This window comes from Heloderma suspectum, chromosome 4 (genome assembly GCF_057233095.1).
Source record: "Heloderma suspectum isolate Gila_16-S chromosome 4, 16-S_ref, whole genome shotgun sequence".
Classification (NCBI taxonomy): Eukaryota; Metazoa; Chordata; class Lepidosauria; order Squamata; family Helodermatidae; genus Heloderma; species Heloderma suspectum.
In genome coordinates this window covers 310,394,551-310,421,141 of record NC_139461.1, presented here as the reverse complement: position 1 = coordinate 310,421,141, position 26,591 = coordinate 310,394,551, and the positions used below count along the sequence as shown (strand labels likewise).

General features: G+C 47.7%; 1 protein-coding gene across 1 annotated transcript in view; it reads left to right on the top strand.

The window, feature by feature from the left end:
- Window positions 1-26,591, top strand: part of ANGPT4 (angiopoietin 4) — a 57,661-nt gene that overhangs the window by 24,136 nt on the left and 6,934 nt on the right. The window contains exons 2-7 of the mRNA XM_084848433.1: window positions 5,783-5,938; window positions 9,962-10,083; window positions 16,638-16,870; window positions 18,672-18,787; window positions 19,568-19,669; window positions 20,273-20,439. Coding sequence (XP_084704559.1) covers window positions 5,783-5,938; window positions 9,962-10,083; window positions 16,638-16,870; window positions 18,672-18,787; window positions 19,568-19,669; window positions 20,273-20,439 — 896 coding nt within the window. The remainder of the gene's footprint in view (window positions 1-5,782; window positions 5,939-9,961; window positions 10,084-16,637; window positions 16,871-18,671; window positions 18,788-19,567; window positions 19,670-20,272; window positions 20,440-26,591) is intronic.

Sequence of the window (26,591 nt, the reverse complement as noted above, 5' to 3'; positions counted from 1 at the left end):
TGTTTTAATATGTTTAAAGCTGCATTTTACAAATGTCCTTCTCCATGTTTTTAGCTGCTTTGATACTGATCTTCTGCTTTCAAAATTGTCACTATTGCTGCTGTTAAATTCCTTTCAATTCTTTTTCTTTTAAGTCATATTATTGGTTTTATTTTTGATTTGGTTGTGTTTGTTCTTATTATATATGTCGCCTTGAGAGCTTTGGCTATAGGGCAACTCATAATGGATATGATGATGATGATTGATTATGATTATGATTATTCTTCAAGGGGAGAAGCAAATTAGATAGCAAGGGGGAAGGAAAATTAGATTGAGGGAAGAGGCCAGGATGCAAAAAAAGAAGAAGAAAATTTTTGTTGTTCAGTCATTAAGTCGTGTCGGACTCTTCATGACCCCACGGACCATAGCACACCAGGCCTTCCTGTCCTCCGCTCTCTCCCAGGGTGTGCTCAAGTTCATATTCGTTGCATCAGTGATGCTATCCAGCCATCTCATCCTCTGCCATCCCCTTCTCTACAGTACAGAGTTTGTATCCAAAACAGATGAATTGTTATTGGTAATTCAGCAACCCAAAACATGGAGAGTTCATAACAATCCTCATTATAGGAATGGGAAGGAATGGAAGAGAAAAATGGAGATCCATTCCTGCTGCTCATTGCTTCTTTACAATGAATGACAGACCTTATTAATCCTGTGGAGCATGGGCGTATCTGCCCAATTGTGCCGCTGAGCTGAACATTTGCCATTGTCAGTTCTTGGGATGAAACTTGTGATTTTGGCAGAGTACAGTATCTTCTGTACTTATAATGTGTGATTCACTCCCCCACCCCATGCTATTTGGTATTTGTATTTCCTGAATAGGTCCAATAGGTGATCTTATCCATTCAGGGATCACTTGGTGAATTGGATGATGTCATGACACTACCTCTGACATCACAGAATGTCATTAAAGAAAATCGCATGAGTCAACACACCCACTTGGGTTTTGCCAGGCAATGATATCGCTCATTACCTAGCGAAACCTGAAAGTGACGGCAATTTAAAAGAAGGGAATTCTTGCAGAAGGAGTGCTGGAAAAATCGCCCCCCCCCCCCAGGCTGTGAATGTTGATATTAAAGATGATAAGTTGTTTGGGCTCAGTTGCATTCATTCTAATGAGCTGCAGCTTCTTGCTTCCTCCAACCCAAAGGCTGAAGCTAATTTTCATGTTTAATTACACCTGGTTAACGATTAGCATATCAATTTTCACAAGCACATATGATGCAGAGCTGCAGCTGGTGGATGTGTTATTTTCAGTGATGTTCCTCCAGGCTGCCTTGTGTCCCCCCCCCCCCCATACCAACTTCTGTACTCAGCTCACAAATTTGTTTATTTTCGTAAAGCAAAGTTTTGCCTTGCAAAGTTGCACGATTAATGATGTGACAGTAAGGGCAGGTTTCCAGGAGCCACATGGCTCCACAAAATGCTCTCCAGATATACTCTCAAGCTTCTCTGTTCCAGAAACTGCTCTTGCCGTATCAGGCAAGTGATGTGTGTGGAGGTGTGGGGGTGGGGGGAAGCCACATATCCTTGGTGGCAAGTCTTGATGTGTTTCCATCATTCCAAGCAGTTTTTGAGGAGCCAACCCTTCCCTCCGATTGGGTCCCCAAAATGTTTCTCTAAGTCCCAACTTCCAACAGTCTAAAGCAGGGATGGCAAATCTCAGGCACGTGGGCCAAATCCAGCCCACCTGGCATTCTAATCTGACCCTCTGGAGTTCCCCAAATAGCCATGCCCCCACCCCTTTCCCCTGACTGCTGATCATTTCATAGAATCATAGAGCTGGAAGGGGCCTTGGAGATCATCTAATCCAGACCCCTCCTCAGTGGAGAACCACCTTGAGTGGCAATCTGCCCCACTGCTGAGCAGCTCTCGTGCTTTGGGAATTTCTCCTAATGTTAAGGTGAACTCTACTTCCCTTCAGTTTCCACCCGTGGTTCTAGTCCTGCTCTCAGCAATAACCGAGAACAGGTCTGCTTTTCCTTCTGCACGGCAGCATTTCAGATATATCAACACTGTTATCATGTCTCTCTTTAATCTTCTCTTCTGCAGGCTATTACACACCCAGCTCTTTCAACCGTCCCTTGTAAAACTTGGCTTCCAGACCCCTCACCATCCTGGTTGCTCTTCTCTGGACACACTCCAACTTGTCAGTGTCCTTCTTAAAATGGTGTGCCCAGAACTGAACTGGTTTCCTGGCATTTTCATGTTTTTTCCCCATTCTAAAAGGTTTCATTGCCACCCCTAAGCCTTATGCCAGTAAGAGCATTAAGCTGAAAGATGCCGGCACTTCGGGTAATTTTGCCCCACCCCTGTAGTTTTTGGCCCCACCCACCCCTGAAAAATTCTCTGAAACTGAACTCAGTCCTCGGGCTTAGCGTTGGGATGCAGGGAATTGGTCCCTGAGCCACAAGGGTTCCTAATCCAAGTCCTGACCCCAATTTTCCCTTCTAAGGTCTTCGCTTTTGTGCTGATTCCTACAGTATGAGGATGTTTCTGCTGTCCTGTTCCCCAGGGGCCTGAACAGCATGCCTTTCGAAGTCCCCATTTCCCCATCTCCCACAAGTCAGTCCAAAAAGCTGGGCACCTGGAACGTATCATCAAATTAACCAAACATCTGATTTATAATAATATCTCCTAAAAATAGGAAAGTTTTGGGAAATGCATTTCCCTGGTGGATTAAGAAAGAGGAAGTGACATCTGACTTTAATCTGTGTCCTAAACTTGCGGCTTCTTTCCATCTTTCGCAAACACCCCATCTGCAACTGTATCATGTCCAGCCTCTTAATGGGACATTTATTTATTCATTTTATTATCTATTTATTGAAAGTATTTTTATCCGCTCCTCATCTAAAAAAGCTCCTCCTGCAGTGGCTTACATATAATCAGCAGAAGAAGACGGTCCCTGTTTGCAGTCTAAAAAGGCACAACACACAAGGAAAAGGAACGAGGAGGGAAGAAGGGGAAAAAATCAAGTATTTCAGAAGGGCTGGTCACACTTCCCCCTCTCAGCTCCCTCATTTCAGCCTGCTGGAATGGCTGGTGGTGGTGATAGTTAAGGGCGGAGAGAGGTCTTTATGGAGATGGCCTTTTGTGGATGGGTTTCTTTGTAACTGATGTGACAGAGGCATCAGGTTCTCTCTCTATTATTTATGTATGTCTATTCAGAATTGACATCCTCGCATGTATTAGAACAATCATGGTTGATTGGCCTCATGAGGGGGAATTGAAAATATCTGAGGCCCACGGGCCTTAGGAAATTAGTACCAAATATACTAAATGCTGTTACATGTCAGCTGTCATGTACCATGAAATGCTGATTGCTACTGCCCATCACTGGTCAAATGCATGTCAGTGGTCAGCTAATGTCAAACGTTGATTGCTATCAATAAGACAGTGTCAAATGGTGACTGCTGCTGCTTGTCAACTGACATATGCTGTCAAATCCAGTTCCAGTTGAGCTCCGCACCCGTTTGACTGAGCAGGGAAATGTCGTTGCTGAAGCCAGTGGAGGCTGGTGGCTCCGATTTCAGTGGCTCCGTAAAACAATTTTCAGTTCCAGTCTGAACCAGCCAGAACTCTAAATGAGCTATCCAAGGTGCTGAACCTATTTTTGATAGCTCCTGTAGAGTTCTGGCTGGTTCTGACTAAATCCCAGAATGGAATCACAGCTCCACTGAAATCGGAGCCACCAGCCTCCACTGGCTGAGGCCATCACAGGGAAGGCTGGGCTTTGCTTTCTATAATGTATGCATTTTCCCCAAACACACGTTTACTCCTTCTGATTTCCACATCAGTTTGCAATTACTTTATTTCATTTGTTGAAGTTTGCATGAAAATTTGCACACGTTTTTGAAAGCACATTTTTTGGTAAGTAACTTTCTTTAATGTTAATTTTTCTACACGTTTTTAATGAACAATTGCAAAATCCAGAGAAGTGTGTGTTTATTTAATTTATTTATTATTCAGATTTATATTCCGCCTTCCCCAAAGGTATCAAAGCAGTGAACATAAAATACAATGGCATAAAAGCACCCATAAAGATAACAATAAAAACAACACCATACAATTAATCAGCAATAAAACTGCATGTTCTACTGCCCTTTGAAAAGAAAACCAAAGAACGATTGCATTCTGGCTTTCAAATTACTTCGAGAAATGTGAATTAGCTCATTCGTATAAAGCTGTGAACCCGACAAATCTCACCCCCAACCCTAACCATGGCTAGGCTGTCTTCATTATGCCTGACCCCAAAACCAGTTCAGAATGTTTCGGCCCGCCTCTGTCACCCAGCAACATTTTGGTGTACATTTTAATTGCTGCAAGCTACTCACTGGCCAATTGATGGCCAAAAAGCAAGAGATAATTGCCAATTGCTACTGAAAGATCATTGGACAGCAAATGTGCTCTCACCCCATTAAAGAAATCTCAGTTGATTGATTTAATCGTAATTGTTTGATTAATTGATTACATTTGTGCGAATTTGCATATGCCCAGACAATGGGCTGGGCGGGGAGCCCTCTTTCTTTCTTCTGAGATGATGCACACGTCAGACCCAGCAGGTGCCATCTTGGAAGAGGCTTTCTGACTTCGCTCTCAGACAGGAGGAGGGGGGCTGCTTCCAAGATGGGATCTGCCAGCTGCAGCTTTTATAAAATAATCCTATTAAAAGGAATGAAACCTTTTTTAATTAAAATGTTTTAGATTACACAGCATCCGTGTTTTCTAAAAGGCTTTTCTAACTGATACATTGGTCACAGTTGCAACTCTAATCAGATGTCCGTGTTAAATAGGAACTGTTTGTTAAACCAGGAGCCAGTGTGGAGTAGCGGCGAGAGTGTTGGACTGGTACTCGGGAGATCCGGGTTCTAGTCCCCCCTCGGCCATGAAGCTCAGTGGGTGACTTTGGGCCAGTCACTGACTCTCAGCCTAACGTACCTCACAGGGCTGTTGTGAGGATGAAATGGAGAGAAGGAAGATCATGCCGGATGCCTTGGGCTCCTTGCAAGAGAACTTTGGAGTTCTCCTAAGCCTGTTCATACCTCCCTCTTCTGCTACACAAAGATCCACACTTGGATAATGAGTTTGCTCAGATTTTCTAGCAACATTTCCGGAAAGGACCATTTGGAGGAGAGCAAATGTTCTTCCCGCCTGTGCATGGTTGGGACAATGTGCTCAGAAAATTAAACTTTGAAGATGCCCTGAGTTCCAGCATCTGCTTGGTCAAGGGAGCCTTTCCAACACTTACATAGTCTGTGTGTTGTGAGGGAAGGGGAGGTTAGAAAACAGGAAGGATTTCAGGGACACAATCAGCATCTAATATCTTCTTAACCAACATTTCTCAGAGAGATTAATTTTTCCAAGAGGAGTTTTTTGTTTTTTGTTTTAGTTTTTTTTCCCCCCAGAAGGCACTGGTCCAGGTTGCCAAGAGCATGCTCCGACCTCTGGATGGCTCAAGATTTTGCTTGACCACAAAAAGCATTCACGATAATAATTTAGGTCAAGTTGCCCTGAGACATATTTCTTTGGAACTGCCCCACGCTTGCCATCAGTTTGAAGGCGGGAGAATCCAAGGTTTGCCTCTAGAGACAAGCTCAGCAATTATTCATCTGAGGGAAACAGGGAGGCAGAGATTATTTTTGTGCAATAAGCTGAAGGGAGGTTGGAAGCCAAACTAGAGCTGGGGCTGCGGAGAAGAGATCTCATATAGCTCCCCCATAACATTTCGCTGCTTCCCCTTTAGTTGGAGAGCTACATCCAGATGAGTATGAAGTCGGAGATGGTGCAGATCCAGCAGAACGTGGTACAGAACCAGACGGCTACAATGTTGGAGATCGGGACAAACCTCTTGAATCAAACGGCTGAGCAGACCAGAAAACTGACAGATGTGGAGGCTCAGGTGTTTTTTGCTGGGCAGGGAAATACAGGGGAAATACAGGGACAACAAATATATTCCTAAGGAGAGGGGATCAGGAAGGAGTGCTAGTTCCAGTTTTCAGGCAGGCTGCCTCTCCCAGTTTGAGCAGGAGACAGTGACACCAAATTTGAGGCCATCTCCCAGCTCTTCTGTTTTGATCTCTGGTCTCGGATTTAATATTGATTTAATATATTTGTATACCACTTACCATATTTTAAAATATCTCTCTCTAAGCGGTTGGAATGGAATCAAAGAGCCTTACAGGGGAAGGCCCGTGGCTCAGTGGTAGAACATATGCTTTGCATGCAGAAGATCCCAGGTTCGACCCCCGGCTTCTCCAGGTAGGGCAAGGAATGGATCCTGCTTGAAACCCTGGAGACCCACTGACAGTCAGTGCCGACAATACCGGGCTAGATGGACCAAGGGTCTGACTCAGTATCAGTGTCAAGGGCTCCTTGGAGGCCTCTCTCAGTCTAATCCAGTAGCCAAGTCCAGACACAGACAAAGGGATTCCTTTCAAAGCTTTATTCTTCTTTTACAACTTAACAACTCTACAGGTAGCAACTAGATCTGAGCAGCAGAGTATCTATGCCCTAAGTTGAAACAGTTGGTCCCCATTTGAAAGGGAATCACTGGCAGACCCCTGAACTTAAGGGCCAGGGAGAGTCCCTCCCCTTTTCCCTTGGATCCTCGGGGCGCAGCCGTTGTTTGCGTGCCAACCGGGCACTGCGCCTCCTTTCCGCACCCTCCATCTGGCGCCGCTCTCTGCGTCTGCATCGCGCATCCACCATGTCTGCTATCTGTGCTCGGTCACTCCCTGGACTGCTATCTAAGCTAGGAATGCCTGTGGGAGGAATCTCCGTCAGCTGTTGGCCCTGGGAAAGCGGAGCGCGCTCCTCTCCCAGGAGCGACTGCTCTTCCTCAGAATCAGAACTACTCTGGGATTCTATGGGCTCAGTGTCCACCCTGACATCAAGGCAGCTTCCTATGTTTCTATGTACAGCACATGGTAATATGACTCATCTTAATTTTTTCAAACCCTCAAGTTTGGTAGCCAGGATGGGGGGCGGGGTACAATTTCAAGATCAGGGAGGTGGATCCCAAATCTCTCACTGAGAGATTATAAGAACAGGGATGAGTTCTTCCAGCATCTTCTCTGGACAGGTCAGTACAGCCTGTGGAAAAACAGCTCCACGTGGCAATGAAGCCACAGCTGGCCACTGCTGGGCTTGGTTTGCACGTTCACGCTCATTCCTCAGTGATGGCCATTTGAAGTGGTGGCGTCTTGCATTGTGAATGTGCAAATTAGACCAGCTCCGCAGGCAGGACTTTCATGTGAGCTTAGAAGTCATGCTCCTTAGCTGACACATTCAGCTGCCAGTCATCAAGGACTAGTTGCTGATTCACCTTCATGCATTCACATCAGGGGTGTTCAACTTCAGCTCTGTGGGCCAAATGTGGCCCTTCTGGGATCCCTAGAAGGCCACGCCCCTTCCTTTGGCCATGCCCCCTTTCCCTGACTGCTGCTTGTTGGGTGGCTTCCTGGCCATTCCAAAAGGTTGAACTGCCTCTCCTAAGGGTTACTCACGGACAGAAAGGGCTTTACACTAAAATAGGCTGGTATTTTTGGCCCCTCCCCTTTTGTCTTTGGCCGCACCCATCCCTGGAATATGGCCCCCCGGAGCTTCTCTGAAAGGACATTCGGTCCTTGGGCTGAAAGAGGTTCGACATGCCAGCGAACATCATGTGACATTTGATGACTGACTCTTGAATATGAAAAGCATTGCTACTGTCAGGAATGAACCTGAGCATGTGGAGATGTCTGGCAGCTCAGATTCAGAATGGGATCAGCCAGAACAGGGGGAGGCTCCCTCCCTAGTGAGCTCAGATATGGCAAGACTTTCTTCCCAAGACCTTGACACATGGATGGCCCAGCCTGAACACCCCCCTTTCCTCCACCATGAGAACCCAGGTTCGGAGGAGGAGGAGGGCGAGGGGTGTGACTTGAGGGGTGCTAGGGTCCGTCACAGAGTGAAGGAGGAAAAGTTAGGGGCAGGGATCAGATGCTCCTCCAGGTTGACCACTCATGGAAGCCAATACAGAAGGGAGCCACCCGAAGGGAGAGGCATCCCTGTGAAACTAATCTGGCTGAGACGTTCTTGCCCAAACTGCTGGCAACTTCTCTAGCTTCCACTTCGTCCCCTCTACTGATATCCGTAGATGTGTGGATCAGTTGTTTCATTGCAGTCTGAAAGTTTCCTAGAATCTGCATTTGTAGAGAAGCTAGTCGTTAACTAACAAAGAAGTGTAGCTCGAAGCCTTGTTTCCTGGAGTGTGTTGATTGTGGAGGGAGAGGACGGAGGAACATGACAGCTATTAACCATGAGAACTAAGTAGAGCCCCAAGTTCAGAGGCAGCTGAGCTTTCTGAAAACAGTTTCCACTGGTGCAACTGGTGTGGGCCCTTGCCTTCATGCCCCTCTTATGGTCTTTCCCAGAGCATCCAGTTGGGAAGTGTGACTGGTGAGAAACAGGATGCTAGACTGCATGGGCCTTGGCTCTGATCCGGCAGGGCTCTTCTTTCATGCAAGTAGGGATGTATGAAAGTCACTTAACTTTTACGAAATTTGATTTGCGGTGGGGAGGGGGAGGCGCTCCGTCCCTCCCCCCGAAATTCTGGCCGGGGGGGAGGTGCCCCGTCCCTCCTGCCGCGAATCCTGGCCGGCCGGGTCTGCAAATGGCGGCGGCCGTAGCTGCCGTCGTTTGCGTCCCTGCAGTCAGCCGTGATAGGCTACGTAAATGTTTACGTAGCCAATCACGGCTGAGTTAAAAAAAACAAAAACAACCGCGTGTACGCAAATGGCGGCGCCCATGGGCGCCGCCATTTGCGTTCCTTATTTTGGCATGTCTAGTCTATGTAAACATTTACGTAGACTACGGCGAAAATAAGGGGAACACAAATAGCGTAGACGCTACGCTATTTGCGTTCCCCTTATTTTCGCCGTAGTCTACGTAAATGTTTACGTAGACTAGATGTGCCAAAATAAGGAATGCAAATGGCGGCGCCCATGGGCGCCGCCATTTGCATACGCGTGGGGTTTTTTGGTTTTTTTTTAACTCAGCCATGATAGGCTACGTAAACATTTACGTAGCCTGTCACGGTATTTTTTTAAAATCTAGCCGTGATAGGCTACGTAAATCTTTACGTAGCCTATCATTTTTTTTTTTTTTAACTTGGAAATGGTGGAAGCGGCGGCTGGTCGGAAGACCGGCCGCCACCGCCGAACCGCCGCCGCCAGGGAGATTCGCCCAAGGTAAGTCCCGTCCCGGGGGTGGTGGCAGACCATTTCGCCACTGATTTCGGGGGGCCGACTGCGCTGGCATTCAGCCTCCCCGAGATTCGTGGCGAAATTCTCTGACATCCCTACATGCAAGGTGAAATCAACACTAGTCTTTGGGGAAAGAAGCATTCCATTTTCCCAGGTAAATATGATAGGTTAGATCCAGATTTAGGTGCGTGCAACTGGACTGGTGGAAGTGGACTACCACACCCCCTCCTCCCCAGGGCATTGCCTCCAGCCCCCTGAGAATGCTACATGGAGAGCCAGGGGACCCTGCTGAATGGGACAAGCTGTGGTGTGTGTGTGTGGGGATCCTGAACATTGGGTGGAGGTATCTTCCATGGATCCTTGCTGTCAGTGGAAGGCAGATCCTGGATCCAGCCCTATGATCAAGTGTTGGGAGGAAATATGGATCCACGCAAGAAATGTGGAGTCAAGCGCCCTTCATAATGTAAAGGACGAAAACTGCCTAGAGACCCGCTTCTCAAGCATAATGAGTGGTTGCAGTTGCTCTGTGGCCAGGGAGACACTCTGCACATGCTCATCACTTTTTATTCTCTGTGCCTGAATTCCAGTAGTGAAAAGAGATTCTGGGATGAATCTATGATGGACCACCAGCTCCAGTTTTAGCCCTGACCTCGGGTTTTGTTTTGCGCCTTCCACAGGTGCTCAACCAGACCTCCCGCATCGAGATCCAACTCCTGGAGAACTCTCTGTCCACCAACAAGCTGGAGAAGCAGCTGCTGATGCAGACGAATGAGATCCACAAACTGCAGAACCAAAACAGGTAGGCTGTTGGGTGGAAGAGAGCTGGATCCCAACTGAACTGCCTTCTCCTAAGGAGGGCGGCCACCAGTTGAAGCCGGTGGCTACGATATCAGCGGGGTGGTGAATCTGCTCCGGGTTTTAGTCAGAACCAGTCAGAACTCTAAATGAGCTATCTATGGTGCTTCTGACTGGTTCCGACTGAAACCTGGAGTGGATTCACTGTCCCATCGACATCGGAGCCATCAGCCTACCCTGGTGGCCACCTGTGAATCACCCAAAGGAGGAGATGCAGCACCAAAAGTGAACACAGAAGAAGATACTGAGTGGCATAACATCTACATATGGTAATTCTGGGGTCTCCAGAGTGGTGCCTATGGGCACCAATGTCCCCACAGACACCTCTCTTGACACTCACTGGGCTTCCTGCACCAGGCAAAGATGTTTCTTTCCTCCCAAGCATTTTCAAGACCTAGTTCTAGATTTTTATGGCTGTTTAATCTGTTCCTGTGCAGTTTATATTAATACTGTAGTGAAAATTTTGATTCTTCCATTTTCGTCATGCGGGGGGGAACAAAAACTCTGGCGAAAGAGGCTAGGAGGGGTGAGAATTTTGGAGAATTTTATCTTCGGGAGGGGGACAGGGTTTTCACATACCATTTTAAATATAGGCAATTCTTGAGGGGTCTTCTTTTTATTTCTTTTTTTAAAAACACCCCCCGCAATTGCAGAAGCCCAGTACTCTTCTCTAGCCCGGCAGTTCTTTCTGAACTCCCAAGAGACCCTGTGACCTCACCCTCTTCAACAGGCATTCAGGAAGAACTCCTGGATGGAGAAGAGTCCTGGGCTCCAGCAAGTGAAGGGGGGGGGAGGGCAGTTAAAAAGAAGACCTCTCAAGAATTGCCTGCACTAAAAAGGTAGGTGGGAAAACCCTGTCCCCCTTCCCAAGGAGAAAATTCTCTGAAATTCTCCCCCTCCCTGCAAAAGAGGCAGAAAAAAAATGCCTCTTTCACAGGGAGAGAAAAAAGTCCTGAAAATAGGGGGCAGGTTTCGGCACAGCACTACTTTGTATTGCATTGCATTGCATTGCATTGCATTGCATTGCATTGCATTGCATTGCATTGCATTGCATTGTTTTAAATATTTGCATTGTATTATATATTTGAATGGTTTGTATTGCATTTTAGTCCTTTAACTGTTTGTAATTCACCCAGAGAATATTTGTTATTGTGGAGATTAAAAATACAATAAGCAGCCATGCTGCCTGATGCGCATGTGTTCTGTGAACATAAGAAGGGGTTCTATGTGCCTATCGATGCATAGAGCTGCTGCGTGCAAAGAGGGATCCTATTTGTCACAAGTTCTCCCCTCACATGGCGAAGCTGTCCATGCATACATGGGTTGTGTGCCCAGTTGAACTCATGGCTGATGGGGGGCTTAGCTGGCCTTCATGTTGGTGGCAGAGGGGGCTTATGAGCTGGACTTCATGCTGGAAGGATGAGCCCAGGGAAAGGATGTGCGGAGGAGGATGTGGCTTTGCCTGTAGTGTTCCCTTAAAGCAAAGTGTTCTCTCTCATTAATTCCTGTGGTTGCGCTTCCTTCCATCCGGCAGACACGTTCCCCTAGGTGACACAGATCTCCAGTTGGTTAATCCTCTGAGCCAGGAATCCAGGCAGTCTTGGCCTAAAATTCGGAATTGATTCACAGCTCAGAAACGCCACTGGGAGACAAATTTTATCTGCCCTTGACTGGGCCAGCCTCACTCCCTTACCTTGGTCTTGCTTTCCTGAAACGCCGCCCTCCTCAGCCTCCCAAGGAGTGGGGTTCTCTTAGCCGCCACCATCACTGCTCTACTGATGTGAGAGGGCCGCTTGCTTGCTGCTCTTCTGTATTGCAGCACTGTCAAGAGGAGGGCCTTGTTCCGGGGCAGAGGGTCCCTTCATGTTAATGGCTTCCTTGGCTGAGGCTCGGCGGCTGTGCCGGTGGACCCTGCCATGTGGTCCCCAGAAGATAAGAATCATAGAATCATAGAATGGCGGGGTTGGAAGGGGCCTACAAGGCCATCGAGTCCAACCCCCTGCTCAATGCAGAAATCTAATCTAACCCCTGACAGATGGCTGTCCAGCCTCGTCTTCAATGCCTCCGGTGTGGGAGAGCCCACCACCTCCCCAGGTAATAGGTTCCATTGTTGCATTGCTCTAACAGTCAGGAAGTTTTTCCTGATGTTCAGCCAGAATCTGGCTTCCTGTAACTTGAGCCCATTATTCCGTGTCCTGCATTCTGGGATGATCGAGAAGAGATCCTGGCCTTCCTCTCTGTGACAACCTTTCAAGTACTTGAAGAGCGCTATCATATCTCCCCTCAGTCTTCTCTTCTCAAGGCTAAACATGCCCAGTTCTTTCAGTCTCTCCTCACAGGGCTTTGTTTCCAGTCCCCTGATCATCTTTGTTGCCCTCCTCTGAACCCTCTCCAGTTTGTCTGCATCCTTCTTAAAGTGTGGTGCCCAGAACTGGACACAGGACTCCAGATGAGTCCAGATGAGGCATGACAGAAACACAAACAAGATAAAGCACGTTTCACTGTGGCAACGTCTTCAGGGGAAAGAGGATGCTAGTGTTCAAGACACAGAGAATAAACTCTGCCACCAGCTGAAGCTGTTTGTCACTGTTTCCTGGATCTGACTCGTGGATCTCTTCCAATTCTTGAGGTTCAGTCTCCGGGGAAGTTTCAGTCCATGTGTCATGTCTGCTTACTGTAAAAATCACTCAAGACATCTCTAAAGAGCCACCATGTTTCATTAGCAAATCACTTGCAGGCTTTAGATAAGAGGAAATCTTCTTCAGTTATAAGTGAGCTCAACCAGTCAGCTTAGGCCAGCTGCACTAAGAAACAGCCCCTGAGCCAGACTTCCTGTCGCATCACTTCCTGTTCCCTTACTAAATCCTGAGTCCCTCCATTTAGTTCCATTACTCATGATGCAGACATCAACAAACTGGATTGCATCCCAAGGAGAGCAATGAGGATGGTGCAGGGATCTGGAACCAAGCTCTGTGAGGAACCTTTGAAAGACCCAGGGGAAGAGAAGACCAAGGCAAACCATGATCGTCTTCCAATATTTGAAAAGCTGTCATGTAGAAAATGGAACAAACTCTCTGTTCCAGAAGGCAGGGCTGGAAATTGCAAGGAGGCCGATTCCGGCTTGTATTGCCCTGGCCGTGGGCTTCGACCTCTTAGGTTAGAGGTGCCAAGATAGTGATAAATCAGACCCAGGTTTACTTACAAGAAGTACTTTATTGAGTAACTTACAGCACACGGGTGTACCCAATGGTTGGATCAGACAGCTTCTCTGAACCCAGAGCCATGGGGTGCAATGGGTTTTATACCATACATGTTAGCAATGAGGCAGCATGACAGCAGCAAGCGCCCCCTAGCATTCATTCCCAGTATAGACTAACAGCACTTGGTTCTCAGCACAGCCACCTGCAGCTTTAAGGTAAACGAACTTTGCTTCCCAGGCAGAGTGCTTGATAACACTCTCACTCATTAGAATGGAATGTGCTAGGCTGTGCTATCGGCCCTTTGACTCATCTTCACATGCTCAGAGGCTTACTAACAAGGGAATTGCACTAATAATGAACTTAAGCAAGCATTATGGATCTCTACGCCCCTCTAGCACTACAGGTGACCTGGTTACATTCCTGGGGCCAATACATGGCTAGACATTAGGAGAAACCTTCTAGTGGTACAAGTTATTCAACTGTAGAATGGACTGGGAGCTGTTGGGCTCTCCTTCGTTGGAAGTATTTAAGCAGAGGCTGGATTGCCATCTGTCAGGGATGCCACAGTCACATACTGCTTTGCAGATGCTGCACTGAGCAATGGATTGGACTGTATGACCTCCAAGGTCCCTTCCAACTCTATGATGCTATGAAACATGCAGGGAAAAAAAACAATTTTTACTGAGCCTGCCAAAGAAGGGAACAATGTGCATGCATCTTAAGGCAAGGGAGGCACGATCACTCAAGCCACCTCAACCACTCAGAAAAGATTGCTTCTGTCATCATCAGGCATCTCTCACAGGCTTGAAAATGGATCTTTGCAGCCTAAGTACTGTGTTGTGTGTGTGTGTGTTTTAAAGAATGACTACCAAGATCCGCAGGGAGCTGAATTCTGTACCAAATGATTTGCATTTGCAAGGGATCTTGGAATACATGACCTTATTTTTCTCCTCCTTTTTTTGGCAAATCAAGGTCACCATCAACTGGCTTTTCATAACATTTTGGCATGGTGAATGAGTCTTGTGAATGGTCCAACATGTGATGCGGTTGCAACTGAAATCATCTCCCAAAACGTTGGGAAGCCAGCTGGCCAAGATGTAATGAGCTGTCATCTCAGCACAAGTTGGCATGTTCACAAGAATGGAGGGGAATTACACCATGGAAAACCAAAATCAGCTCCAAGTGACTTCATCAGGATTTTTCTTTTAATGGTCTTTTGTACTAGCCTAAGAGAGTTGAACAGGGACCTGTGATAACTGATCAGACCATCACCTGGTAGAAAAAACAAATGTGCCGTTCTTCTACATAGAAGTCCAGAAGCCACTGTGGTGTAGCAGTTAGAGTGTTGGACTGGGGCTCAGGAGACCTGGGTTCAAATCCACACTCAGCCATGAAGCTCACTGGGTGACCTTTGGGCCAGTCACTGATCCTCAGCTTGACCTACCTCACAGGGTTGTTGTGAGGATAAAATGGAGAGGAGGAGGACTTTGTAAGCTGCCTTGGGCTCCTTGCAAGAGGAAAAAAGGCAGGATATAAATCTAATAATAAATTTTAATAAATTTAAAAAATTAAAAAATAATATACATGGAACTGTGTTTTCTCATGTTGCCCCTTGTTGCCTGTTCTAACCATCCCCTTTTTCTCCACTTTCCCATTATCACACTGAATAACTTAAGGTTAAGAGCCTAAGAGCCCTGCTGGATCAGACCAAAGGTCCATTTAGTCCAGCATCCTGCTTCTTGCAGTGGCCAGCCAGACATGTTGGAAAAGCCCACAAGCTGGACCCAAAGGCAATAGCCCTCTCACACTTTTGCACCAGCACTGAGCCAAATATCGCGACGCTTCCATTTTCCACAATTCGTGGGGGCAAAATGAAGACTCCTGTGAAAGAGGCTGGGGAGGGGGAGAGTTTTGAAGAACTTTCTCACTGGGGAGTGGGGCAGGGTTTTCATGGAGCTTTTTTTTTTTACTGTAAAAATGCCCCGCGCACTTTTGAAGTGTCGTGGGGTTCTTAACAGAGAGCTTTCAGTCTGCTGGCAGCAGCTCCTGAATGCTGGGAGACTGTGTAACATCCCCTGGTCTCCTGGGCATTCCACGAAGCATCAGCAGGCTGAGAGCCTCTGCTCTGAGCGCCCCGCGACTCTGCAACAGCATCTGGGCCATTTTTATCGTTAAAAATATATATAGAAAGACGCCCCGCTGGCCACCTCCTGCATTTAAAAGATAAATGAAACCTCTGCCCTAGTTCCTAATGAGAAAATTCTTTGAAATTCGGCTATGGGTTGGTAAAGAAATAATAATAATAATAATAATAATAATAATAATAATAATAATAATAATAATTTCTCACCCTTGCTGTGAAAGTGGCAGAAAAAACCATTCGTCTTCCTCAGGGAGAGGGGAATTTCATGAAAGTAGGGGGCAGGGTTTGGCAAAGCACTCTTTTGCACTCCAGTAACTGGGATTGCTCCAAAGCGAAGTGGGAGCCCTAGCTGCCGCCACCTTAATTTCCCAGGAATGCCTCTGGGCAGGTGACTTGTCCTTTGTGACCAGCCAAGCCCACCTATGGCAGCCATTTTATGGTTGTGCCCACAGCAGCTTCTCAAATGTCCAAATATACACATGAGCCCAAAAGGTTGCCTCTCCCTGGTATGCTACCTATGAACATGGAGATCCAATATGTAGCCATCATGGCTAGTAGCCCCTGACAGAGTTGTCCTCTGCCATGATTTTGTCTAACTCCCCTTAAAGCCAGCAGGCCCATGGCCAGCATCACATCCTCTGACGGAGCATTCCATGAATCAGGATGATTGGATCTCTTTCAGCCTGGGGTCCAAATTCAATTTTGGAGCAGCAGTTTTGGGGACACGTTCCAGTGGTGGGTAGGGCCAAAATACTATATTTTGGCTGAAAGCTCTTACTGCCACTAACCAAGCCTTAGGGGGGGCATTTCGAGCTGTTAGAGTGGGGACAGAGGAGGCGGGGACTGCTCAAAACCTGGAAAACCACCTAATTATTGGTGGTTGCGTGAAGGGGTGGGGCCATTGTGTAAAGGGGCGGGGCTAGGAGAGAGGCATGGCCAGAGTTTTAGGCCAGATTTGACCCATGGGCCCAAGGCTCAACAACCTTGCCATAGGTCAACTATAAGAACATGTCTGTAGCTTCTGGGGGGAAGTTCCAGCCCTTCATGAAATTCTGTACAGCAACAGCATGTATTGATACCCACAGTATTCCTGTGCATCAGTCAGTTGTGCCGTACCTGCTGGGTTGTCACCTTTTCCCTGCTTCCCTTTTGCAGCATCTTAGAAACACGGGTCCTGCAGATGGAGACCAAGCACCAGATGGAGCTGGAGGGGATCCGGACTGAGAAGGAAGAGCTTCAGCAGCTGGTGAGCCGCCAGAGCAACACCATGGAGGGCCTGGAGAAGTCTCTGCACGCTGCCAACAGCAACACCAGCCTGCTCCAGCAACAGCAGCTGCAGCTGCTGGAGTCAGTCCAGAGCTTGGTCCAGCTGGTCTCCCAAGGCAAAGGTGAGCTCAGAGGCACCACAGAAAATGGATGGTGGCTTCAAATGATGCAGGAGCCACATGTGTGCCTCTGTCCCTTGGGAGCTTTGGAGGATGCACATCAGTGCTAGGGATGCTGCACTAAAGGATTTGGCTAGACCATTCAAGGCAGTGTGTGAAACTCAGGACTGTCCCCGCAGGGGTGTCGCTAGGCGCTCAAAAGGTGTGGAGCCCAGGCCCGTAGGACACAAATCTTCATCAAATTTGCAGATGCTGACTTATATCTATTCATGCAAAAGTGGAAAAAAATTACTAGGATTTACTTAATGTTTTCACAGGAGGCAAAGCCAGCCAGTTATGGTGCAATCCTATGCATGTTTAGACTGAAAAAAGTCCTACAACTCCCAGCATTCCCCAATCAGCCATGCTGGTTGGGGAATGCTGCGAGTTGTAGGATTTCTTTTGTCCAAGCATGCATAGGATTGCATCTTTAATGTCTCATCCAAATCATCTCACATAAAATACATTCTTCAAATATTTTGCACCCTGTCCCAGATCACCCCAACCAATGGGAAACAGGATTTTTTTCCCTAAACGCAACTGCTATGCAGGGAGAAATTTTTCGGCAGAGGGGGTGTTCCAGAGGGGAGAGTGACCCTTTCCCACCTCAGCTGCAATCCCTCTTGAAAATCACCCCCCTTGCCCTCAGCATGACAGTTAAGCTAAAAAAAAAAAAAAAGCCCCTTCCACTGACACCAATGAACACTCAGGGCTCTGGGGAATAGAGCGGGGCCCCTAGGAAATAGATTTGGGGGCCCAGCTCTCCCCCAGCCACCAACTCTTTGGCTTGTGGCCTCTTGACTCACCATCCCCCTGCCAGCCCAGTTTCCTTGTCTTTCTGTTACCGTTCTCTCCAGCAGCTTCAGTAGCTCGCAAGCTCTTCATTCCTTAGGCCTCCATTGAGATTTTCCCCTTGCTCCTTCTCTCAATGTTGTCTTTCTTCCGCCAGTCTTGGCCACAGGTCCAAGCATTTCAGCCGACCTATTATCTCCCATTTCTGGTACTCTCCCTGTTGCTTATGTCTCCGCTTCTTGGCCCCACTCCATGCTCTCAGCCACCCCACATGCCAACCACCTCCGTCACGCCTTCCTATCACACCCTCCAAAAAAGCCTGAATGTTCATTTCCCTCACAGATGTCCATGCCCCATTGTTGATGCCTTCCCCTCTGGGTAGTGAAATGGTTTTGAGAACATTCTGTTGCATCACAGCAACTCTGCCAATGGCAGCAGAAAGACCCCCAGAGAACAAGCAGCTGATATTCTTTTGACATTTCATTTGAAAAGCTCAGATGTGCAGGAAAATAACAGAAGAGCCCCATTTGGCACAACGTACATAAAAGAGTAAAGTGACTGCATTCCGCTTTGAGGAATGCTTTGGGCAAACTTAGAATTATAAGTCTTCTTGATACATTTTAAGGCAATAGACGTGAGTATCAACTTGTTTAATTCAGTACTTTTAAATCATGGCTTCCCATCCCCACCTGCCCACCGCCCACCTTGGCCCGATAACCCAAATCTAACAACATCTGGAACTGGGAAAGATGAAGATGGACAATGACACAAATTGATTGATATGATTATGGATTTTCCCAAGTAAATTTTAGTTAGGAAAAATTGCTCCAGAGTGGCAGGTCATGGTAGTTGCATCCCTGCATCAAAGCAGTTATAAGAGACAATCTTCCCCTTCCCCGTTTAGCTCAAGAAATTAAAGGCTCGCCTCCTTTGAAAGGGAAAACTCCTTAGAGTTTGTCTTTTTTCTCTCTAGTTCCTCTGAAGAAAGAAGATCGACTATTTCCAGACTGTGCAGAAATCCGCCAATCTGGACTCAACCTCAGTGGGGTATACACCCTTCATATCAACAATCTGACTGAACCCAAAAAGGTCAGTAAAAGCCCCAAAGGTGATCAGTCTAGATGAACGGGATTACATTTATATCCCACCTTTTTTCCTCTTGCAGAGAACCCAAAGCGGCTTGCATAGTCCTCCTTTCCATTTTGTCCTCACAAGAACCCTGTGAGGTAGGTTAGGCTGAGTCAGTGACATGCCAGGAACTATGTGAATCTCATTCTTCTACAACTGCACTATGCAAGTGAAGAATTTGGCATTCGGTGCACCATCCTTACAATATCGGTTTGCTTATTTTAAAAAAATTAGGTTTCTAGCCTTCAAGGCAATGAAGATAAATGCAGGAGAAATTGAAACCAGCTCTTCCTGGTACAAACCTTACGCTCTGTTCACTATTCCATGTTAGAGATGGACAAATCAACCTATTTCCAGTCTTTGTGACTTTAATATGTGTTCACCCATGTTTATCCCTCCCCATTTCTTAATTAATGTGTACATTTTAATCCACACAAAAATACATTTAAATAACATTGAAACATGTCATTTTCAGTATCTTTTTCTCACAGAATACACATGTTTGAATGTATTTTGAACTTGATCCATTTTTTTGAGCCAAGAACTGTGTTCAAACATTTGGAAACTGAGAGAGCTGGTGGAGAATTAAATTCTGACCTGCACATGAGTCTGGGAATTGCAGTCCAGATCAGTTTCTATCAGGATTTGCAAAGGGCAAATTCTTCTCATATCCCTCTGCCCAGCTGTGCTCCTGACTCACATTTCTCCCCTTCTAGCAGTCTCTGCTTTCTTCCCTCACAGGCCTATTGTGACATGGAAGTGGACGGAGGGGGGTGGACCGTGGTCCAACACCGAGTCAATGGCAGCGTCAGTTTCCAGAAGAACTGGAAAGAGTACAAACAGGTCTGGGCTTGCCTTGGAGTTGTCATCCTTAATTCTTCAGGAATTTCGATCAAAAGAAGCAGAGAGGAAACCACACAGCAAGGAACAGGGGAATCCCCACTCTTATCTCTGATCTCAGATTGGAGATAACAGCAGGGCGGTACAGGAATACCAACCGGTCAGTGGAGGCTGGTGGCTCCGATGTCTGGGGCAGTGAATCCGCCCTGGGTTTCAGTCAAAGCCAGTCAGAACACTAAAGGAGCTCTCCAAGGTGCAAAGCATTAAAATTTGTTTTACTGTTGCTATATTTTTATACTTATAATTCACCTTACTACGAGGAGCCTCCTGGTGTGATTGAAGACCCTGGAAAATCAGGGTTTTAATGAGTTGTGTGAAGAGCCCCCATGGATAGATTCGGCTCCTCACTACAGAAGTCACAGTCAATACATGAAGGGGTGAGGAGGGCAGCAGTGGAGGGGAGCAGAGCTAGCATGCCTGTCCCCACTCTCTCCCCTTGAGTCTACCCAGTTTAAGAACACCTGAACAGGGCTGTAACCTCTTAGTTGATCGGTACCAAGAAGACATAGAGCTCCCCACTTACAGCTTGTGTTCCACCTCTCTCAGGGCTTTGGAGATCCAGCAGGAGAGTATTGGCTGGGTAACGAGGCAGTCCATCTCTTGACCAACCAGGTGGCCTATTCATTGAGGGTGGAGCTCCTGGACTGGGAGGGCAATCGCGTATACGCCCAGTATGAAAAGTTCCAGCTGGGGAGTGAGCATCAACGGTACAGGTAAGAGGTGATTGTCACCAGCTGCACACAAGCAAGATGGGAAAGTTAGGAATGGCGTGGGGGGAGTACATAAGGAGAGCCCTGCTGGATCAGACCAAGGGTCCATCTAGTCCAGCATTCTGTTCACACAGGGGCCTGCCAGCTGCCCACAGGGAACCCCAAGCAGGACATGAGTGCATCTCTCTCTCTCTCTCTCTCTCTCTCTCTCTCTCATAATGCAAGAACTCAAGGTCATCAGATGCTACAAGATGTAGTGATGGGTTTTGGCCTACATGGCTTTAAAAGAGATAATTTCGAGGAGGAGGAGAGTTCTGTCAACAGCCATGAGGCACAATTGGTCCTTTTCTATTCCACACATGTCTGCTAGACACTTTCATGGAGGATAAGGCTACCAATGGGTCCTAGTCACGAAGGACATGTGCTGGCTCCAGGATCAGAGGCAGGATGCCTTCCAATACCAGTTGCTGGAGAGGATTCTCATCCTCATCATGTCCTTCTGTGGGCTTCTCAGAGGTATCTCGCTGGGCACCCTGGGAAACAGGATGCTAGACTAGATAGAAAGGCCTTTGGTCTGACCCAGCATGGCTCTCACGTTCTTATTCCCAGTTAAAAGCGCTCAAGTACAGATGCTGGGAAAGACCCGTCTCTGACTGAGACCCTGGAAAGCCACTGCCAGTTAGAGGAGACAAGGCTGAGCTCGAGGGACAAAGAACCTGATTCACAATAATGCTGGCTTCATATGTATGTTCCCATCCAATCCGCCACCTGCTGGTTCTTCACTGGAAATTATAGTCTTCCAGCCTGACTGCAAAGGAGCTGTGGAGGCTGGGTGGCCACTTTTGCATTGCCAGACATTTAGAAGTAATAATTGTAATGAGGGCCAATAAATTGGTTGAGGTCCAATAAACTGAAGCTAAATCCCGACAAGATGGAAGCTCTGTGGATTGGTGCTTCCCAAGTCTGGGAATAGGGTAAGTCACCTGTCCTGGACAGGGCTGCACTCCCCCTGAAGGAGCAGGTGCATAGCTTGGGAGTACTCCTAGACCCGTTCCTGTCACTGGAGCCCCAGGTGGACGCTGTGGCCCAGAGTATTTGGGGCCAGCTCCAGCTGATCCACCAGCTACAGCCTTTCCTGGACAGGGATAACCTAGCCACAGTAGTACATGCACTGGTAACTTCCCGATTAGGCTACTGCAATGCACTTTATGTGGGGCTGCCCTTGAAGATGACTCGGAAGTTGCAGCTAGTGCAAAATGCAGCAGCTAGACTGTTGTCCGGAACATCTCGTAAAGATCATATAACACCAGTTTTAAAGGAATTGCACTGGCTGCCAATACGTTTCTGGTCGGAATTCAAGGTCGAAGTGATGACATTTAAAGCCCTAAGCAGCTTGGGACCTCGATATTTGAGGGAGCGCCTCTCCCTATATATGCCTGCCCGAGGACTGAGGTCTGTTGGAGGGGCCGTCGGCATACACTATGGTGGGATGTGGGAGAGGGCCTTCTTCCAGTTGTGGAATGCCCTCCCCTTGGAGGCCCAATTGGTGCAGACATTGGTTTCATTTTGGTGCCAAGTTAAAACATGGCTTTTTACCAAAGCCTTTGAGGGCTAAGTGCATTCCCTAAAGTTGCAAGCTGTTTAAACTGTTTTATTGTTTTAGATTTTTAATTGGTATTAGCTTGTTGAAGGGTCTGATATGGTTTTAGCTGTTTGAATTATTTATTGTTTTATACTGTTTAAACTGATTTCAACTGCATGCCATCCTGAGGTCTTAATTATACAGGAGGGGATGCAAGTGTTTTAAATAAATAAATAAAATTTAAATAGAAGTACAGTACATCTCACCATCATGAGGAAGATCATAACTGCTGACGGGCAACTCCAAGGCCTCTGCAGCTCTCCCTTCGTAGGGTTCTGTATCTTTAATTCTTATTGTCTTACAAAGCCCTAAACAACTTGGGACCAGGATACCTAGCAGGCCGCCTTCCCTTACACACACTCAGGCGACCTTTAAGATTGTCAGAGGAAGCCTTGCTGGTCGTTCTGAAATGAACGGAATGTCGCCATGCAATACCACAGCGGAGGGCCTTCTTGGTAGTGGCACCCACCCTCTGAAAAATGCTCCCTCGTGAAGTGTGAGAGACAGAAAATGTGGCATCTTTCAGACTCCTCCTGGACTGCAACTGAATGTCTGACGCTGCTCCATCTTACTGCTCCTCGTATTGCTTTTTAACTGGAATGGGAATTGTTTTTCATGTTGTGTTTTTAATATGGTATTTTAAATGTGATTTTAATATTTATATGTGAACCGCTTATGGATTTTATTATATTTAGCAGTATATAAATATCACAAATAAATAGATAAATAAATTTAAACCGGACTTGGAGTGGACAGGCCTTCAAATAGAGGACCACCTTTTGGCAGCCCTTCAAATAGAGGACTGTCCTCTGTAAAGTAGGACACATGGCCTCAGCCTCTTTGAAGACATGCGGTGGAGGTGGGACAAAGAGTGTGACTACGTTGCTGAAGAACTTTAAAAAGAGACAGCCCTTCCCCATGGTAGATGAGATCAGCAACCCTCCCTTCCTGAATTGAGCCCCTTTATTCATTTCCATCTTCTGAGAGACTTACATTTTAGAGATACTCCCATACAGGGCCAGAATTCCGATGGATGATAGGCCTCACTCTCACTTATTCAGCCATCCGGTTGTGTGCAGAGGTTCCACAGGGGTGCCGTGTAGGTTTTTAAAGCACAGTGGTCACCAAAACAGCAACGCTTGGCCTGGCCAACTTAAAGTCAGTTTAAACTTTCTCCAGAACCGATGTGGCTGCTGCTTCTGACTGATCTGTGAAATGGAGGACAGCTACCTAGCCGATCATGACCCATTCTCTCTCCGTTGGTCCCTGGTGTGGAGATGGTCTCTGGTGGGTTCAACAGGAACGTCAATACAGCTTAAATTGCCTGTGATGAGAGAACTTTGCTATGGAGGACCATCACCTAGCAAATCATCCGCCCTGTTTCTGTCGGCACCTCCGTGATCATTGGAAGTCGTCCATCTGAGTGCTGAGTGTGCCAAGCCCGTTTAACTTGCTGATGTTCATGAACATGAGCTGAGAGCTTGTTAATGGCTTCTGGCAAATGCCTGTTTCTGAGGAACATGGCATTTTTTCAAGGTGCTTGTGAGTCCTTCTCACCCCCAGCCCACACAAATGCATTTTGCCCTGTTAATGTCTACTTTTTCTGGTCAGACATGTATTTATATATTTATTAAATTTATTAATTGCCCATCTGGCCGGTCACCCAGCCACTCTGGGCGATGTACAAAGTGTGTAATAGAACAGTTTAAAACAATAAAATTCTACAGTAATATTTCTAAAATTACCCTAAACCACCCAAAATGCCTGCCTGAACAACCATGTTTTTAATGCATGGTGGAAGCTCATTAAAGAGGGGGCATGGCAGAGTTCCCTAGGGAGGGAGTTCCACAGAGTGGGGGCCACCACACAGAAGGCCCTCTCCCTCGTCCCCACCAGTCTAGCTGTCCTGGCTGATGGGATAGAGAGAAGGCCATCCGAGGCTGATCTTGTTAAGCGGCCTGTCTGGTGTTGCTGGAGGCACTCCTTGAGATAGGCTGGGCCGGAACCATATAGGGTTTTAAAGGTCAAAAACAAAACTTTGAATTTGGCCTGGAAAACAACTGGTAACCAGTGCAACTCCTTCAGCACTAGAGTGATGTGATCTCGCCGGCGGCTGCCTTTAATCAGGCGAGCCGCCACATTCTGTACCAGCTGCAGCTTCCAAACTGTCTTCAAAGGTAACCTCACATAGAGCACATTACAGTTGTCTAAATGAGAGGAGACCGGAGCATGTACTACCGATGGGAGCAGATGGTCGGGAACATAGGGGCTCAGCTGCCGTATCAGATGGAGTTGGTACAGCGCTGTCTGGCTCACAGCTCACACCTGAGACTCTATGGACAGCTGGGAGTCCAAAATGACCCCCAGGCTGCGGACCTGGTCTTTCAAGGGTAGTCGTACCCCATTCAACACCAGGTCAACATCCCCCAGCCTCCTCTTGTCTCCCACCAAAAGTACCTCGGTCTTGTCAGGGTTCAGCTTCAGCTTATTCCTCCCCATCCAGCCACTCACCGTCTCCAGACAATTGGACAGGGATTCTATGGCCAACCTTGGTGAAGATTTGAACGAGAGGTAGAGCTGCGTGTCATCCGCATATTGATGACACTGCACCCCAAACCTCCTGATGATAGCCCCCAGCAGCTTCACATAGATGTTAAATAGCATGGGGAAGAGGATGGAACCCTGTGGCACCCCACAAGTGAGTGGCCACGGGTCCGAAACCTCTTCTCCCAGTGCTACCCTCTGGTACCTGCCGGAGAGGAAGGACCGGAACCACTGCAATACGGTATCTCCAATGCCCAACCCCTCCAGGCGGTCCAGGAGGATACCGTGGTCAACGGTATCAAAAGCCGCTGAGAGGTCAAGGAGAACAAGGAAGGAGCATTCACCCCATCCAGAGCCCTCCTTATATCATCCACGAAGCTGACCAAGGCCATTTCTGTCCCATGCCCAGGCCTGAAGCCCGACTGAAATGGATTTAGATAATTGGCTTCTTCCAAGTGTGCCTTCAACTAAATCGCCACCACCCGCTCAATCACCTTGCCCAAAAATGGCAGATTCGAGACTGGGCGAAAGTTGTTTAAGAGTGGTCTTATCACTGCCTCCCTGAGGGCTGATGGCATCACTCCCTCCTCAAGGGATGCGTTCACCACCGCCTTGATTCCCCCCCCCCCCCGAGTCTCTCCCTGCAGCTCATAATGAGCCAAGATGGGCAAGGATTGAGTAAGCAGGTGGTCGGCCTTACACATGAAAGCACCTTGTCCACTTCATCAGAAGGAAGAAGCTGGAACTGATCCTACAAAACCAGTGTGCCACAGACCACCTCCTGCTCACTAACTGTATCCACAGCGCACGGAATAACACTCCTAATCCAATCAATTTTATCCACAAAGTGCCTTGCCAAGGCCTCACAGGAGGCCTTAGAATGCTCCAGTGGTTTCGGAGCCACAGGACCGACCAGGCTCCGGACCACTTGGAACAGCCTCCTGGGACAGCACTCTGCAGACGCGATAGAGGCAGCATAATATTCCTTTTTTGCCACCTTCACCACCACGTGATAGGCTGAAGATACAGCTCTAGCCCATGTCTGATCGCCTTTGGAGCGAGACTTCCGCCACCGGCGCTCTAGCCGTCTCACCTCTGGTTTCAAAGCTCATAACTGCGGATTGAACTATGGTGCAGTTCAAACCCTGCTCAGGGGGAGAGGGCATTTTGGAGCCACCCGAACTAATGCCCCAGTGATTGTGGCATTCCACCCACCCACCAGGGTCTCGACCGAGTGGCCGTTGGCGTGCTCCAGAGAATCCCCAAGCGCATTCAGAAATCCATTTGGATCCATAAGATGCCTGGGGCGGACCATTTTAATGGGTCCTCCACCCCTGCAGAGGGGTTGTGGAACCGAGAAGTCCAACGTCACCCATACACCCATATAGCCGGTCATGCGCTAGACCTTGTGTTTGTTTCTGGAGAAGCGGGGAGTGATCTGGAAGTCAGGGGTATATCCACCACCCCCTTGCCATGATCTTCATGAAGTCCCAAGTAGGAATGGGGGAGAATTTCTCCCCGAAACTTCGGGGGGGCCGAGCGCCAACGCATTCGGTCCTCCGAAGGTTGTTCGGGGAGAAATTCTTCGCCCCCCCGCCCCCCCCGGGATGGGACTTACCTTTCACGAATGTCCCACCCGGTGGTGGGTCCCAGCGGCGGTTCGGCAGGTCTTCGTCAGGGGCGGGGGCGGCAGCCGGTCTTTCGACCGGCTGCCGCCGCCGCCATTACAAGCAAAGTAAAAAAAACAACAACGCCCCTGCGATAGGCTACGTGACGATTAACGTAGCCTATCACGGCTAGATCTGCAAAGTCAGCCATGATAGGCTACGTTAATCGTCACGTAGCCTATCACAGGTGACTTTAAAAAAAAAAAAAAGCGCGTACGGCTAATGGCGGCCCCCATAGGGAGCCGCCATTCACATTCCTTATTTGGTCCCTGTAGTCTACGTAAAGATTTACGTAGACTACA